Source organism: Heliconius melpomene, chromosome 11 (genome assembly GCF_056956725.1).
Source record: "Heliconius melpomene rosina isolate 202511_hmr_F chromosome 11, ASM5695672v1, whole genome shotgun sequence".
Taxonomy (NCBI): Eukaryota; Metazoa; Arthropoda; class Insecta; order Lepidoptera; family Nymphalidae; genus Heliconius; species Heliconius melpomene.
In genome coordinates this window covers 3854940-3874760 of record NC_140399.1, presented here as the reverse complement: position 1 = coordinate 3874760, position 19821 = coordinate 3854940, and the positions used below count along the sequence as shown (strand labels likewise).

The following is a 19821-nucleotide window of genomic DNA, read 5'->3' as shown; positions in this document are numbered from 1 at the left end:
GAGCAGTTTTATATGAATAGAGCCATCGAGAATACCGGCAAGTATCGTATGCATGGTGATTGCCACCAAGGGCACAGTTTTATGGAACATTTATTTATTGCTTTCATTCGATTTTGACTAAAGTGTCTGTTAGGACGAAAGTTTTTTTTTGTATATAAAAATAGTGTCAAAACTCTAAACTTTACATCTCACTTAAAAAAAACAATATTTAAATTTTTAGTGGCACATACGCAACGGAGTGTCTTAACATTAGGTGTCCTCTGCCTTTTCTACTGTGTGTGTGGCATACAGAGTGAAGCAGAATATTTAAAAAGAAAAATTAACCTTTCAAATTAAAAAGAAAAAACGTTCGCACATATGATAACGTAGTGTGCCTCGCAATGCGGTAGTTACTTTTAGTTTGTCTTTGTTTTAAGAGTCGCTCTCTCATAATGTATATTTCTATTTATATATGACACGGCGCAGTCCCAGCACTCAACGTACAACTAAAACATTTCTTTAAACACTTTAAAGATAGAATTTTATATACTAAAAACAGTCATTTTTTGTATTATTGTAATAAGTAAATATTAAAATATATATTAACTTCAATATAATATACTTTTACTTGCCTCTATATTTCTCTGTGGTAGCGTCTTCTAAATTGCTGTCCCAGTCGAATTCGGTAACACCACTTCGCGGCGCTACCTCGCCGAGGTGTCGCCAGCGGAACTCGAAATCGCTGTCGCGTTTCTTTAGTGCTTCGAACCTGATACATATGTATATGTATGTTATATTAATATTATAGGTTGTAGTGCCGCAGTGGCATAGCTTGTCGACTTGACACAAAGTGGGTTAGATTCTCACTCGAGGCAATGAGGCAATCAGCTTCACGCTTTATCCCGCACACAGCAGAGTAGGAAGAGGGAACCCAGGGTTAAGACAAGAAAAAATCCAATACCTTTCTTTATGCCTACTATACTTATTAAATTTGGCTGATATATGATTGATTTAACATACGTCTTATTAAAATTATGTTTATTCATTAGTATGGGTTATTTAGTATGAAAGTTTTTTTTCTATTTTTTTATTGATGAAGATGAACACGCACAAACCCACAAAGGGATTGCCAATTGGCATTGAAGAGATAACTAGAAACTAGAAAGTACACTTGTCGCACGAAGGATGATTCCACTTATCTCATATAGTAGATGAAATGTATTGTGAATCATTTAAACTATGACAGCCACTTATTTTTCAATATATATATTTTTAAAAATATGATAAGTCACACTTGGTTCCCTCTACCTACCCTACTAAGCAGGATACAGGGTGAAACTGTATTATTTATTTATTTTTTAACAAATATTATAATATGAAGAAATCCAAACCATATTTATAAGTATGAAACAATTTAAAGTAAAATATCTCTGCAAGGTGGTGAAGACAAAAGAATATTTGTATGTTGACCTTTAAAAACATAAGATTGTTATCGAACTCGTAAACCACCATGTCGTGTGAGTTGAAGAAAATATACGACTGCAGCGAGGGCTGTTCAAAAATATCACGATTCAAAAAACGAATGTACTGACTGTGTTTGTAAGTATTGTATGCACTCTAAACTTACATATAATAAATTGAAATAAAACTTTTTTAAAGTCAACTCTTAAAGAAATGACATGGTGTTTTCAAGTTTACATGAAAAATATGATTATGTAAATATCCATTTTTAATAATAAAATTTGCAGAGTAAATTTTGAATCACACATTTTTTATAAATTAATGGAATATCTATTATACCTACTAAGAGCCTGGCGTTAAGTTCCGCCACTCAACCTAGAAAAATTTAGCGGAAAGTGAGGAAAGGAGTGTTTTAACACTAAATTGCCTGCCCTAATATATACGGGATACAGAATGATGCTGATATATTTTTTATATTTATTAAAAAAATAACCTTTAGAATAGTTAACATATATAACACTAACCTTTTAAACATAAGGTTCTTAGCGAAATCATACAACTCTAAATCTAGAGAGTTGAGCTTTCGAATGTGCGCAACCTGCGCCGGCGATAACGCTGCCAAAGTTGCCCCCGACACTGTGGCGTTGTGCTGCGTGAATGGCACCGCGAATCTTAGATTGAAAGTTTCTTCGAACACGTATTGTGATATCTGAAACAAATTAAATATTTAACTGAAAATAATATATTTTTATACGTTTTCTAAAAAGTATTTTTCTTTCCCAAGTGTATGGATAACACTTTGAAAAAGGCCAAAAATAATAACTTATACTTAACTTCTAGACCTATGAAACAAGTAGTGCTAGAATAAAATGTATCTTTAAATATATTTTCTTCAACATAGATATTAAAGTAGTAGATATTAACCTACTCTTTTATAGTAGAGTGAAATATTAAATTTATTAACGCTCCAGGAAATGCAATTTTTAATATTTTCATTTCTTCGCTGATGGCAACACAAAGCGCGGTGTTGAGTTTCGCTAATCAACATGCAATGCCTCCAGAATTCGACAGAAATTGGGGAACGGAGTAACACTAGGTTCCCTTTGCCTACCCTGCTGAGTGCAGGATACACCGTAAAGTTAGACAAATAATAATCAATAAATAAAAATTAAAAAAAAACTAACAGTTATAGACCTTAGTCACTGAATATACTGTGTAGGTATTCATCGATATTGATTATTTTTCAAAAGATATGGCTTCTTAACAAAAAATAATATAAGGAAATATGACACTCTAATTTTTCGCCGAAAGGTTTTTAGGGCGAGAAACCTATGCAAGCCCAATACTACATTACGCTTTTACATGTATACCTCATAGCCTCCTTAATTAATATTTACAATGCTTCGCCCGGCAACAAGGCAAAAAGCGCGGCGTTCAATTACACCACTCAACACGTAAGGCCTCCAAAATTAGGTGGAAATTAGGGAACGGAGTGTCTTAACACTGAGATCTCTGTGTCTACCCTGCTATTGTAAACAGCGTAAAAAAAAGAATAATATATATCCAAAAACGTGTAAAAACTAAAAGCAACGACAATTTAGGAAAAAAAAAACAATATATAATTCAATACTGAAGTATCCCATCCGGTACTTTAAGGCTTCCTTTACGAATATAAAACGTAAGAATATTACATAGAACCACGCACTTTTTAGCTCGAGGTAGTTCGTTATACACCTAACCATATTTCAAAGGTATTTTTTCTACAAAAAAAAAATCCCAGACGATGAGAAAACCACATTAAAATGTGTTAAATAAAATCGAAAGCTCCATTTCCAGTCACTACGACAATAATTCAAATACATATTTGTGCATATGTCAGATGCTATCATATAAGTATAGTATAGTATAATCTGATAACAATTCACTTTGCATCTGGGTCGCATTGCCCGTTCATTTGTAAATATACATTTTGCGAATACGTACATTATGTTACGTGAGAACGGAGCACGCGTTCGAATAATACAGAATGGTATATTATTACAGGTTCAAATCCTCGGAACGGAAGAATCTTACAGAACGGAAGAGGTTCAAATCCTCAGAACTTTTGACTGGTTGAACCGATTTTGACCGTTCAAAAGTTCTGAGGTAACCAACATAAAAAAAATACAGTTCAGTTGATAACCTCTTCTCTACGGACGTAGGTTAAAAAGAAAATGATAATAAATTAAAAAGTTATTGAATAAGCAATAGTGTGGCAATCGTAGTGCACTGGAATTTCGTCTCAAAGTCACCGCGATAGTTGTGAATTCGATCCCCAAGCGAGGCACTAAATTACTTTTATTTCCTTGCTCTTATAAGACAAGAGGTTAAACTGCATCACTAAATATGCTATATCTCAAATGAGGGCGGAGAGTGGAGAACATGTGGGATTTCATTGCGCGATGATGTCATAGACGCTACTTTTCTACCCTGCTATGTCCAAGATAAAGTGAAATATAAATAACATGCAAAGAAGAAACATATCAGTTCATTACAACAACTGTTTCTTCTTTACCAATGAAAGTCCTAAATATTTTAACGGCACCGTAGTCGCATCTCCCATACACACACACCCAATAAATATTCACAGAAACAATGGAGGCCCATACGTCGGCATATAGCCGGCGAACGAGCAGACACGAACAATGAGCTAAGTGCAAATAATGGGTACACTTGTCGCGGAGGGTCGTTGTTCGGGAGTACCTAAGCTGAATGGGACATTTGTATGCCGATGTATTTTATCATTTGGGGATGCTCATATGAAAAAAGGAGCTCGAGCCCCACGTGCCAGAGAAATGGAGTGTAGGGTTAAAACACTGTGTTCCTGAGTTTTCGTCCAATTTATGAGACATTGCGTGTTGAATGGCGGAACTTAACGCCGTGTTATTATTGTACCAGAGCCAGGAAATAAAAAGAATTCATGGCCTTGAATGAGAATTGAACCTACGACCGTCGCGTTTACCGGAATAAGCTTTCTAATCTAATCTTTTCTTTCTCTTACCGTATTTCTTTATACAATAGATTTAACAGAAGTTAAAGTAAATGGTTTGTCATTAGGCTTCCTCGAGTTACTCTGTAAAATGTGGCAGATGTATAAAAAACTAAAACCAATAATATTTTACCATTTCCGATTTTCCTTAACAACCACAGCATCTGATTTAAAGTAATTTTATACTAGCTGGATTTAAAATTCAAAAGCTGATTAAATTTTACATTTTTTATTTTATACTGTAATTCCTAGCACAGCTTAGAATTCAAATAAGTAAGAAAGCTTAGCACACAAGAAAATAAAATGCATAAAATCCAAGTTAATAAAATGCAGAGAACGTTCTTAGGAAAACTCTAAACTGAATGAAAAAAAAAAGCATAAAAAGTTGAAAATGAGATCTCCCCCACAAAGCTTTGACCATAACCCTTCAATTCTTCAAATTAAATGAAGCCTTAGCCTTGCAGACAATAGCATACTAATTACACTTCCTCTTTTCTTTATCTCCCTCGAATACTTGTTCGGTATGAAAAGATAAAATTATATAAAAATGGAATTTTCTTCAATAAAAAATTTAAACAAAAAAATACAGACAAAACGTCGTTTATTCATATGAATATTTTATACTTACAAGTGATTTAAATATATTTAATGCTCAACAGAAGCCTTACTTCATAATTTATTTACATATTACATTCTACTATAGGATCCCGTGTCAAATCCACGCGTGCGATATTACGAAATAGAAAATAAAAATATTCAGCTATACATAAATTTTGATGACGCGAAATAAAAGATTAAATGTATATAGAGTTCTTAACGTCTCCCAGTCCGATAACTTGACAGTGATAAATTGTTTTTTTATCAAAAATTAAAGCATCATATTCCCATATGAAACTGAGCTACCGAAATAGACATATCCCATTAGGTTACACTTTAAAATTAGATAAGTAGGCAGAGGGAACTTAGTGTTTAGACACTTTCAGCCAAATTTTCGGGGCATTGCTGGTTGAATGGCGGAACGTAACGCCGCACGAAGAAATGAAAATATTAATAAATAATATTGCTTCTAGTGGGAATCGAACCAACACCTTACCTTTTGAAATTCCGTAAGTCCGAAATACGATAACGCCACCAAATTTCGTTTGGCAGATGCAAGAAGGACCCTGTCGGTGTCAGCTGTTCGATGTCGCAGTGTGCCGTTATAGCACCCGACCAGAGCCAGGTCCGCCAGCATGCGGGTCTGCCTGTTGTTCGCTAAGTTCCACGGACAAGCTGCAAACTCCTCGAGGGTCACGCCGCGCCACGAGTCACCCGTGTAACATGGTGGGACTTCGGCAGCTGTTTAGAAAAATATAAAAATAATGTGATTTATACAATAAATACTATCTATTATGTTTTTTTTAGCTTCACGCCGTATCTCGCCTATAGTAGAGTAGATATAGGGAACCTAGTGTTAAGACACTCCGGTCCCCCTATTCCCGCAGGATGAGGCATTGCGTGATGAGTCGTGGAACTCAACACCGCGCTTTTTCTTTTTACCAGAGCGAGGAAATTAAAATATTAATAAGCTATAATTCATACCCTCAAGTGGAAATCTAACCCACAATCGTCGTGTTTACAGTCATACACTTGTGCCACTGCACCATGACGGCCTCTATTATGTTGTTTTTCTAAAAAAATACAGTCGAATTGATAACCTCCTCCTTTTATAGAAGTTAGTTAATAATCCCATTATTGTACATTAAGTATTTATATGGTTGTAAATATTTAATATAGTATCGACAACTACGAGTTTAGTCGCTGTGGTTTCCGTTAACTCATAAACTATAATAATGATGTCAACAAAGAATGCCTGCCATGGGTTGCTTAGTTAAATAATATTTTCTATTAAGACCGATAAAATTCAATTCACTTAGAATTAATATAAAATTTTCCAATAATTATAAGCTATAAAGATGCATTTACTAAGTAACTAATGTTTTAGTAATCGGGACGATAGAAGTTTTCTCTATGAGGAATTTCCGAGCGAAAAGTAAACATTCGTGCTACAATGCTAGCTGCGAAACGACTTATGTTTTAAAGCGGTCTGTTATCGTGCGATATTTACTAATATTTTACCTCGACACCAGTTCGAAGAAATGAAAATATATTTTTTTAATAAATATTTCATTACCTCGAGTGGGGATCGAACCCACAACCAGTCGCGTTTATAGTCACACATTTGTGCTTGCGCCACGACTGGCCTAGATAAATAAACATATAACATATCGATTGTATGTACTTACGTGTTAATTAGCGAAATAATTTACAGATACATATATCGATATTGTTTCAGGCGTAACTTAAAACAAAATTTAATGTATTATGTTCATTTTATCCATATCAAGGCCGTGACGTGACGGTTGTGGGTTCAATCCCCACTCGAGGAAGTGAAATATTTATTGACGAGGCAACGCACGGTGTCGAGTTCTGTCACTCACCCCGCAATGCCTCCAGAATTCGGCAGAAACGGGGAACGTAGTCTCTTAACACTAGGTTCCCTCTGCCTACCCTGCTGTGTGCGGGATACAGCGTAAGAATGATTTGATTTAATTTAAGATACCGCTTACCATACCGCTTATATTCGCAATCACTTATACCGATCGTTTTGTATGGAAGCGTGGATAACGATAACCAAAAATTCTATTTTTGGTTCTATACGAGTACGTGCGATTTCAATAGAATATTAAAATGTATCTAATTTCATATGAAGCGAGCATTATTTTATAATGTAAAAAGGGAATAAAAGTCTTTTGTCTTTAATATTTTTTACATAAATTTACTTTACGTTGCTTTACAAATTTCACTGCTAACATATTAATTCCAGATTCTTCTGATTAATATGTTTTTATTTGTCTATATACTATTGTATATTAGAAAACTTCCTGTACCTTATATTTTTTGTTTCCTTAGAATTGATTCATAAACAAAAAAGTTAGATCAACTTTTTATTGAATTGGCTGAAACTTTAGTTTCTAATATTACACATTTATTTTCTAATATGGCAATATTATTAGATCACGAAAAGTAATTAAGATTAGTAAGACGCAAAGGGCAAAGCCGCGAACGCGTCGATAGTTAAGAATAAAAACTTAATTAATCCAGAAGTACTTAAAGAAATATCAAATATGAGCAACGAATATTTTTTATTCGTCTAACTTTGTCAAATTTGATAGATTATATTTGTTAAGTTTACTTCATTGACTTCATTTGATCCCATTTAATAGGAGACAGGTCTTAATAATTTAGTTTACGTACAAATAATCCAGTTTTCAATTCATATTACATAATTAAATTACAATATGAGGCGTGTTACGGTCATGGGTTCTATTCCTTTACTTAGGGAATAAAATATTAAATGCTTTCAATTTTTCGTTGTCGCAACGAGGTAGAGCGCGGCGTTGAGTTCCAAGTTGACACGGAAATGACTTAACACTAGGATCCCATGTTCTCTCTGTCAACCCTGCTATATGTGGGATAAAGCATAAAGCTAAAAAAAATTAGCTTAAAATTAAAAGTCGTCCGATTTAGTGATACGAGTACCTACACAATAATAAAAGGTAGAAATATTTTTATTACTATTGACACAGTACTTAATGCTTTTAACACATCAATCATTTCAAACATTTCTATAGTTTGAAACGTTGTCAATGTTTTGTTTCACTAATAGTTCAGCTGACATAATATGAATGATGGAAATTGTCTATAAAAAAAAAGGTACCAGTTTTGACAAATAACGTGACGAACAAGTGCCATCATCGATAAGAAAATGTCTATTATTATTATTTTTTTTAGGTGTATTTTAATTTTTTTCTTTGTCTTCACGCTGTAGCTGGATAGGTCAGGGGAACCTGGAAACCTAGTGTTAAGACACAACCTTTCCCTACTTTCCACTGAATTCTGGATCCATTGCGTATTGAGTGGCGGAGCTTAACGCCGCGTTATGCTTTGTTATCGGAAATATTTAAAAAATATATATTTCATTCCCCGAGTGCAAATCAAACCCGCAAACGCACCAAGACTGGCTTCAATTAAATATTTAAAAATGACTAGCAAAAAAAATACACTTAACATTAAAGATACGTAACCAAACACCACCACGGCGTTATCGTGCACCAATTTAATTCCGACGTGAGACATTTCCGGTGTGAATTATAAATGTTATGTGGAGTTGTAGACGCTTACCGCTGGCGGTGCGGCCTTGGCACCAGTGCCTCGACCCCTTCCACGTGGCTCCCCGCTTCACGTGCCGGTACTCAGATAGATATCTGAAACAACATGGTTTTTATTATATTTATCTATTATTTTCAGAACATAAATAATATTAAGTTAATTGAGAGAAAAGTAGAAAAATAAAGAGTACCTATATGTGACGAAAATAATTATTTTCGTGTTCAATTAACATTTTCACTTTAAAGAATCTAAATAAATTAGTATATAAATTGCTAGGTCGCTAGTTTATTAATATTTCTACACATATAATAAACAATACTATTATAATATATTAGCAAATATTATAAAGAATTTTATTTAAGACAAGCACAAGATTTAGCAAGCAGACTCATTCATGTAAGTAAACTTTGATAATATAAACTATTCCCAAAGCATTTACATAAACACTAAATAACACCGAATTCCCATTTCATTCAACATATAATACTACATCTATATATTGTAGGTAGTACACAGGTTCAAATCCCAGAATATACGCTGGCCCACAACGTAACTCTCGTATTAGGGTCATGCATAATTTCGAACTCGGGGCCGTATTATTTCGGTATGACCTTGCGATTTTCATAACTTATTTGGGCTTATACGAGCTTATATGTGAAATAGTATGATAGCTAATATCGTTTTATGGTATTTTTATGTATCTCTTCTTGCCACTTTTGTATTTGTATATGGGGAGGAAAAAAATGCACTTTCAATACTTAGCTATATAAAAATGTAAAGAATAATTATTTGATTTAATTTTTTAGGGTTCTGAACCTCAAAAGGAAATAACGGAACCATTATAGGATCACTTTATTGTCTGTCTGTCCGTACGTCAAAACCTTTTATCTCAAGATCGCGTAGGTAGGTAGGTATCACGCTGAAATTAATATCAAATATTATGAAACGTAACAGAAAAAGTAAGAAAAAAAGTGGGGAACCGGGTCGGTTCCCTCTGCCTACCCTGCTGTGTGCGGGATACAGTGTGAAGCGGATTTTTTGATGAGAACAGAAAAACAATTAGCTTCTAAGTTAACAGAAGCAAAAGATACGAGCATGTAACGTTTTAAGAAATATTTTATTACTAAATTACTATTAGAGACTACAGTGAGGCACCTCAATTTTTATAAATTTGATCGTTATTCAATGCAACATATGAAGTTAGAAATACAAGAACACTTTCCTTCATTGACAACCGCAATTCCAATGGCGCCATGCACGCCCACATAGCTTCACAATATGCGAATGCATACCTAATATCGTTCAAGTTTATGAATAGTTAAATTTAATTTTCTCAGCTTCACGCTTCTTCTCGCACATAGAAAGGTGGTCAGGGAGAAGAGGTTGACTTTAACTATGAACCTAATTTTAAGATACATTATGGGCATTGCGTACTTAGTGGTGGCACTTAACGCCGCGCTTTTTGTCTAAGTTTCAGAGCGAAGAATTGAAAATAGTAATAATTAATAATTCATTGTCCCAGTTGGGAATCGCATCCACAACTGCAACGTTACAGTCCAAAGCTTGTGCCTCTACACCACGACGGCGTCAAATTCCTTCATATTTGTTCTATAAATATTTCTATTAAACAAGAATTTTCTAAGCAGATGTACAAAACAACCTATAAAACAGCTGATAATCAATCACACCAACCTGGAGACAGGTTCTCTCAGTAGTGTAATGTAGAAATACCGCCTGTGCACAGCGGAACCTTCGTGCCGGTCCAGCTCGCCGCCCACGCAGCCAGTCAGCTCCGTGAAATCAGCGTGAAGACCGCATCTAAGGACAAATTCAAAACGTTCATAAAATATCGACAAATGCAGATCTGACTCGATTGTGAATGATATTATTTATAGCTGTGCTAGCCGCGGGCAAAATAATTGTTATGCATAATGAAACCCGAGTAAGTAGGTACCATGTACGTACCACAAAGTATTAAAACTTAACTTATCTCCTTTCCCCACTTGCCGAATTTTCGAGGCATACGTGTTGAGTGGCGGAACTCAGAGCCACGCCTTTTGCCTTGGTATCAGAGTGAAAAAATTAAAATATTAATAAATAACAATTCATTCCTTCGATTAGACAGTTGTCGCGTTGCAGTCACAATCACACGCTGTTCCCCTACGCCCCAACGGCCTCAAAACTTAAATGAACATAAAATAAAATTTGGCATAAATTATAACACTTTTATATAAACATACAAAAAAAAAGGCAAATAAAACAAAATCTTAGCAAATATTACAAAACCAGTTGTACTGTAGATATTCTATTTAAATTAAATCGTGTATTGGAGCATGAAACATATTATTTAGCATTTTTAGCACACATTTATTACCGACGAAGCTAATACGAACAAAAGGATCTCACAGTTTATTAATGTGAACATCGAGTGGAACACAGTACTGTGGCTGGTCTCGAACACCGCAGGCCAGACATAACTTCGGAGCAAAACACTGTCGTATAACATATTACGTTTACAAACAAATATTACCTAAATACAAGCATGGTCATATCTAGATACTTCCTGGGGGGAGCCTGGACTTTAGATTCACACAAATATGTGCGTGTAAATGTTGTTTAGTTTAATTTTTCGCGACAATTCTTTTGTTAGTAAAATTCTGGGGTGGGCACGGACCACCCAACCCCCCTTCTCCCTATGCCCATTCGCACAAGCAATCTAAGTGGGTACAATAGGGGAAATATAATATCTTCACACAAATCCGGCTTGTATCAAAGACCAGGCCGCGGTCGCCCGATACCAATATCCGATCAAGCCGCGAAATGTATTGAAGCGTGAACCAGATTGTTCGACAACATGTGCCTGTTTATTGTCGAACGGTTACACTGATACACTCGATCAGTTAAGACTTAAGCTAAAGGTATAATATAATCAATACTAATATAATAAAGCGGAAGAGTTTGTTTGTTTGTTTGTTTGTTTGTTTGTTTGTTTGTTTGAACGCTAAGATCTCTGGATCTACTGGTCCGATTTACTATGTTTTTGTTTTGTATGAAAGCTGCATTCTCCAGAAGTGCTATAGGCTATATAATATTCCATTACACATATGTACTAATAAATTAAAATACTTTCTAATTTGACAGGCAATTTATTCTGCCATGTTAATAACAACCGTCGTTGCTAAGCACCGGTTTGCAAAGTTTCTTTGTTGTTTTAAGAAAACGTCACCCAAAATGAACTTATATTTTGATATTCATCCTTATAAAAATAAATATATTATATAATATTTAATAAATATTCTTATAGTTCAAGCAGGCGTAGCCGCGTCCAGGTCATTAGTATATAATATATGTAAGGTATTAATGGAACAACTTTGAAACTGAGTTTGTAATGTTTGTGAATCGCACTAATTAATATAATTATGTATTTTTTACTATAGAAAAGACAAGAGTAAGACGCGTACATATCACCAGATGGTAAGTGTACCCCACCATCACCCAGAGTAAACCCCAGGGAAGCTATAAGTGCTTGCTCTTATGAACTTCTACACTTAAAACTATAACTGTAAATAACAATTAAATTGGCTCTAGAATAGCTCCTAACATTATTGTGAAAACTTAAAAAAACGTTAATTTATAGTACAAATTCGAATTAAGCAAGTGTGGAGTGTATCTGTGTGTCATAAAATTTAGATAACAGATTTAACTTAGACAAAACCAATATAATTCTAATCAACTATAGACGAACTGGAGATGAAGTTGTAAACAGGGTGGCTACTGGAAATGTATAATGCATATATATAGCTAATACTGACCACAACCGGTTCCATCAGAACTATATACGGGTGTGTTTTGCATGAGGTTTCCATAAATATGTAACAGATATATTTCCTTATTGGAATTGTTCAAGAGGTTTGCCTTCAGACTGCCTGGCGACGCGACGTGGGCGGGTTTATGGCCACTCGTGTTAGATCGAGATCGAGATAGCGTGTACGGAGAATTTAATGTTGCCAGTTTTCGAGATTATTTTCTACGATTTGCAATTTGAAAATGGGAAATTTTGTGGCGATAACGTCAACAACAACTAACTTATAAGACAATATTAGAAAATATAGAAAGATATATCACTTTATATAGTAATATATAACATTATGTACAAACCTACTATCTTATTAATTAATCACGTTACCGACGAGGAGTGGTTCACTCTTATCAATAAAATCATTAATCAAAATCAACCTTGAAGTTTAGGTGACATTAGGGAAGTTCAATTTAATTCTTGGGATGACTTAACGTTCTCAAACTTTAACAGTGCTTTACATTATGGCAAATATTATTATATCAAACTTATGTAACATAAGAACTTAATTTAATATAAGTATAGAATTATGACCTGATGTTGGGAAATACACTTTTATTAACTTAAATTAATTTATTTTAAAAAATCGAAACTAATTTTAAAATTTTATCATATAAAATAAGTCATAATTGGCTATATTAGTACCATTAATATATTTATGTCATAAGTTCCTACGAACGGTAGGTAGGTAGTTGTTTAATAAACATATAGTCAAATATATACCCACCCACTGCCCGAGGCCGAATATCTCCTAACTATGCAGTACAATGTAACTCTTGGAGATATTAATACAACGCCATAAATTAATTAATAACTACAATAAGATCTTGTTATTCGTGATATTAAATATTATCAATAGCGACAATAATATAATTATATATGTATAAGTTAATAGTTCCATATATTTTAATATATATATTATATAAACATACTATACAATAACAACTTTGTTTTTGTATATTTTCATGGAAGTCGATACATTCTTGCTTGGGTAATTCAAATTATCTATAACCTATAAGAATAAGATAAATACATATCTTTCACTCTGGTTTTACTTTGATACAATTAAAATTATTGCTATTACAAGCATAATATAACCAGAAATGTATAGAGGCAGAGGTCGTCGTGGCGCAGTGACACAAGGGTGTGACTGTAACGCGACGGTGGTGGGTTCGATCTTCACTCGAACAAGTGAAATAATTATTTACGCTTATATTTCCATTTCTTCGCTTATATGTAGAGGAAAAGCGCGGCGTTGAGTTATGCCACTCAACACGCAATGCCCCAAGAATTCGGTAGAAAGTGGGGAACGGAGTGTTTTAACACTAGGCTCCCTCTGCCTATCCTGCTGTGTGCGGGATACAGCGTGAAGCTGATAGAAAAAAATACATAAAGCAAATACAAAATAAATTACATCACTTAAAACATACAAAACTTCAGTTCAGTTCAGTTAGTATAAGGGTAGCACTTGTATATCGCAAAGTAATTTTGTTCCTTAACATATATGATAATTTATAACGAAACATACGCATAGCTTAACGGCGTCTGGCACCCCGCCATAACCGTTACCGGTACAAATTACCCATGCTCGTTATTTTACTATTCTAATTTAATGGATCATCGGATGCACAAATTACATTGTTGGTACAAATTTTCACCACCAACGAAAGCTGGCAGTGAAATGTGTTGAATATTTTGAAATGGGTCATTTGTGAAGCGTTAATTGAAATTTGATTCTCATTTAACTTAGATACAATATTTGTTCAGAACTTGGTTGCACTGATATTAACATTACATATTTTAAATCACAAACAAAACATATATAGCTATAATATATCTTTATGCAAAATTAAAAGCAATTTCTAAGCAATATTTACATTTACATACAATACATTATTTATTTTTAGCGATAACATATCTGAAAACACACTGGCAACACTTAAAAAAAAAGCATACAAAATCAATTTCCAAACACGTCATATCACATCACTATGAAATATTAATCCAACCGTTATAAAAATCCATAAAATGTTGTGTAAAATTGCATGCGCCTCCCTACCTGTACAGTGGTCCGTGCCATATAAACATGACACGTGAAACATTTGTAAAACATTGTTTTTAAAGCTCTGGCACGCCGCCAAAGTTGGTATATTCAGAATGTGAAATATTTTATTTTTATATACATCATTTAGTACCGCAAACATTAACGTGAGTACACGAAACAGCTTCACGTCGATACGTGTTCGTATACCTCTGTTTTTGTAATACGATTTTAGCAAATAATTATGAAAGTATTTTAATTATAGTCTCTGCTAAATAACTAAGATATTTTTTTTTATATTTATCTTAACTAGAACTTCATGTGAACTATGCGGTACATATAATAAATCATATTAATTTAATCATATTATTAAATTTTATTTGAATGAATAAACTAAAAAAAATCTTTCGCAATCTTTTAATGGCAATCTTAGCGCTCCAATAGGCAAATATTGTATTGGAGCAAAAACAAATAATTGAAATATCGGCCAGAGTCTGTTTTTGTCATCCGTGCAGAATCTGACAAAGAAATTAATTGAAATGTCGGAAAAATAAAAGATTCAAGGAACAGGAACACCTCAGATATGGATACTTATGAAATAATGAAGCTGGTATTTGTTATAATTTTACTTTGGATTTCAACATAATACACAAATAATTAAAACTTAAAATGAATTTTGATAATATTTAATATATATCAAGAGATTAAACTCCCTAACATTTCCATAATAATCTATGTAAATATCAAATTTTAAAAGAAAATGTCTGTATGTAACACGTGTAATGTGTAACAGCAAAAGTAAAAGTTAAACAAAATATTAAAGTCGTACCTACAACTTATCTCTGCAAATAGGCTACGGCTGGTTTGGTAATGTTAGTATATGTTGGCAAATATTACAGTCTATTTGGTGGTCGTATAAGTGAAGTGTTACTCGATAAGGTCTTCCGTGGAGGATATTCGGGCGGTTTGGCAGAACGCCACCGCGGAAATCTAAGCCACAATTTCGTTGGGTTTTTCACCGCAGTATTTTCGTCTAACCTTTTATAAGTCTTTAAGGCAGTAGGAGAAGATAGGGGTATGTTTTTGCCTAATCCAAGTTCTATGTATTTAAATAAAATCTTTAAGTTGAAGCTTTGCGTTTAATGCTGAGCTATTAGTAAATGTAAGTTTTAAACTTAATGAAAAAAATAATGAAATATTATATGAATTAAAAGAAAATTCTAATATAAAGCTAAAATAAAGACAAGATATACGACAAACACTAGGTTCTGGCAATATCGATAACATTTGCAGGGTACAGAGTGTTTGGCATGACGCCACCAATGATCTCCTAGCCATTACACCGTAGTTCATTCACCGATGCCAAAATGCTATTTACCAATCTGTAATCTCCTATGTTTTTGCATTGAATGGATCCTTCGATTTCTAAAAGCTCTTAAACCTATTCAGAAATTCTCATTTTCATGATCGCATTAAGCTTATTTGAATAGAATTTACATTTATCTTATAAATACAAGCAGCTTAACTATTAAAGAAATCTTTTGTGTACCAAAAGATAACACTCGTATTTGTATAATTTGGTAATGTTTATCTAAATATTTTTTTTATTTTAATATAGTTGTTTTAATACCGTTAAATATACATAAATAATTATATAGTTTAGTTATTTTTTTAAAGAAAATTATGATATTTGATTATCTACATTAAAATATCCGCTTAATAAGGAAGGTAACATTCTATGCAGCAAAATTCAGAGTTTCTGAAACAAAGGAAATTCCCTTGGGCTACCTGCCTCTATTAAACCGAGTGCTCAAGACAATGTTATCTCATCGGCAATCAACAGCGGAACTAGAGAAAAAATATACTACTTCGACCACGTACTATCTTTTAACATTAAAATTCTTTGTGACAATCGGAATTTTTCATTATAATTCATTAATTATTTTCTCATTATGAATAATTTTTTTTGTATAATATTGCAAAAGTAAGGAATATCCATAAAAATGACAAGAAAACATTAATTAATAAATTATTTCATCGAAATACTCCAACAATAATGTAATAAAATTAACGCTAAGGCCCCGTCCCGCATAATATAAATTAGATGTTCGTGATAATAGTAATCTGTTTCACGGGGAAAGTGTACCAACGATATATCATTTAAAATGACAATAATAAAAGTTAAAACTATTAATAAACTATTAACTACTAAGGCATATTGTATAATTCTGTTGAAAATAAATTAAATATATCTAAGTTCCAGGCATTTGTTATAAACGAACGTATAGCAGTATCAATAAATCTTTTATTTGAAGACTAATATTAAGAAGTAGATGTAAACTAATATTAAGATTCTCCGTTCTCCATTTTCCAAATTTAAGACACTACATCTTGGTTAGTGCTTTATATCAAAAAATAATTTTTAACAAAAAGAAAACCGACTTCTAACAACGAACTAAAAAGTAAAAAATAATTATACAAGATTTTATAATTTTGGAGTCGGTGCCAAGTAAAACAGGCTTAGTAATTAGATATTGTAGTAAAGGTGTTGTAGCATTAGCTTGACACCGACTTCAAAATTATAAAATCTTTGTATAATTATTTTTCACTTTTTAGTTCGTTGTTAGAAGTCGGTTTTCTTTTTGTTAAAAATTAATTTATTTTACGATTTTAAGTGATGGGTAGATCTTAAAATGATGCTTTTTAAACGAGTGGTGATGGTGGTGGTAGTGGTTGTCAACGAGTGGTGTGTTTGTCCTATGTAAAACTTTATTTAATCAGGTATTATTTTTGTGCAAAGTTACACTTTGGTATATTGACAAGAACATACATAAAAAGTATTCGGGCGAATTGAGAATCTCTCTTTTTTGAAGTTGGTTGAAAATGAGAACATCCTCTTTTTTGAGGTTGGTTAAAAAGAAATGCAACGATCAGGAATCTCACTGCTGACATCAATTTAAAAAGTTTTTGCTTGTAACTATTACAATATAATCAATTTTTTACCAAAAAAAACAAACTCTCAATTTTCACCGGATTCCATAATCGGAAACTAACCAAACTTTCACCAAATTATCCTTAAGGTGTATCCTTTCAAATAAAAAAAAAATCATTAAAATCGGTTGCCGCGACATTGAGTTATTCGTCTATTTGTCGCGCTCATACCTAATGCAAATTTAAGACTTATGTGATTTTATCATAGATACCATTGTCAGACATGGACCAAAAAAAAATGGGATCTTTCGGGAAGCTTCACCTTTCAAACAAAAAAAAAATTCAAGATCGGTTCACCCAGTCAAAAGTTATGAGGTAACAAACATCATAAAAAAAAAAAAATACAGTCGAATTGATAACCTCCTTTTCTTACAGAAGACGGTTAAAAACAAAGAAAACTAATTCATACACGAAAATTTCCTCATTTTGCAGCAGCTGAACCACTAAGCCGTCAATTATTTACTTAGAATGCCATATAGTATTATTAATTACTATTAAACTTCCTAACTCAATAAATCGTACTAACACATGGCTCTGAAACTCTCGACGTGATCCACATTGTATTTAGACTGTGATATTATCAATGCCGATACAGATATTAATATCTGATCCTTTGTGTGGGCTTTGCGTAATATGCTTTGACAGGTTCGTTATTACGTTCATTATGTGCTCGCCGTACATTAAATCGAGTTATATATTACCCAAAAAAAAAAATCAGTTTCACGCTGTATCCCGCACGCAACAGGATAGGCAGAGTGAAAAAGACACTCTGTTCCCCACTTTCTGCCGAATTCTGGAGGCATTCAGTGTTGAGTGGCAGAACTCAACGCCGCGCTTTCCCTCGACACCAGAGCGAAAAATTGGAAATGTAAACGTAAATATATATTTCACTTCCTCGAGTGCGGATCGAACCCACAACCGTCGTGTTACAGTCACACCCTCGTGCTGCTGCGCCACGACGGTTTCTATTTTACCTACCTGCCATATTGGTTTGTAAGTATAAAATAAACCTCTATTCCAACATTACATAAGTGTCAGATTGCTATATCTACTATTGTTTTAGCTTATTTTTTTGCGAACACTCGATTAGATTAAAATGACAAGCGAAACGATTTCCGTCTAGACTCTAGACTACTAAACACATTTATTTTTATTTAAAAGCTTATTTTAAAAGTTTCTTTTTTTTTTTTCAAGATATGCACGTGATACTTTTATGCTATCTATAGAACGAATCCACATTTTGTTTTGTCTATTTAATGTTGCTTTTATGCATTCACGTCTAAAATCCAAAAAAAAATATTTATATAGTTTAATAATGTTCTAAATTTAACGACATTTTAATAGCAGTTAAAAAAAATTGTGTGTATATATCATCCAAAGTTTAAATGAACCTCAAACTTCTCCATTAGGAAATATAATTATCGTGTCAATCTACGCATTTCTCAGTGTCAGATTGACAGAAGACAATGACAAATGGCGCTTACTTTCTTACAAAAAGTTACTACCAAAATAAGTCCTTTCGTAGTTTAACACCAAAAGAGTCTTTGTTTCCACGATTAGAGCATGGCGTTACGTCGTTGCAACCACAAACTTCGTTTTCAATTTTTAACATTGAGGCTCTACTGTAAAACTGTACTACTTTCAAGTCCTTGCAATGCGAAAACAGGTCACGATACTAAAAGTGCAACCAGGGCGTTTCAACAGCCTTTGCGTTCCTCAATCAAAACGTTTAAAATTTGTTTACTATTAAGTTGTTTATATTACCCAATAATTAACTTATTGAAATGGTGGAAAATAATTAAATAAATAATACAGATTTTTTTCCAGTTTTACAGTTCATATCGCACACAACAGGTACTGTAACCCAGAGTCAAGACGAGAAGGTGAAAAAAAATTTCTCCAGGTGGGTTTCAAACCCACTACCACCGATTACTATCAAACGCCCTCACGCCTAATAATCATGTCCTCACAGATAAAAGTAACAGAAAAGCAATTCTAGCTGCAATTTTTTTTCTCAAACTGGTTTCCACAAACCTTTTTAGATTGGAACGGCACAACTTTGAAAGCTATCAATGCCATCGGGAATATCCATTTAGACTTTAATGTTGATTCTGGAAGATAGGAATATAAAACGAATATTCCAACTAATGCGATGTGACGTAATTAAACTTCGTAATTAAAGAAAAAATATTATTATTTTGCAGCGTTACAGCAAATCTAATACCAAAATATTTATTAGAATCAACAAAACTA

General features: G+C 33.3%; 1 protein-coding gene across 1 annotated transcript in view; it reads right to left on the bottom strand.

Moving 5' to 3' along the window:
* The window catches only part of Hs6st (heparan sulfate 6-O-sulfotransferase), an 80523-nt gene that overhangs the window by 7444 nt on the left and 53258 nt on the right, over positions 1-19821 (bottom strand). The window contains exons 4-8 of the mRNA XM_085192396.1: positions 10373-10498; positions 8693-8775; positions 5562-5806; positions 1965-2149; positions 612-748 (exon numbers count right to left, since the gene is read on the bottom strand). Coding sequence (XP_085048522.1) covers positions 612-748; positions 1965-2149; positions 5562-5806; positions 8693-8775; positions 10373-10498 — 776 coding nt within the window. The remainder of the gene's footprint in view (positions 1-611; positions 749-1964; positions 2150-5561; positions 5807-8692; positions 8776-10372; positions 10499-19821) is intronic.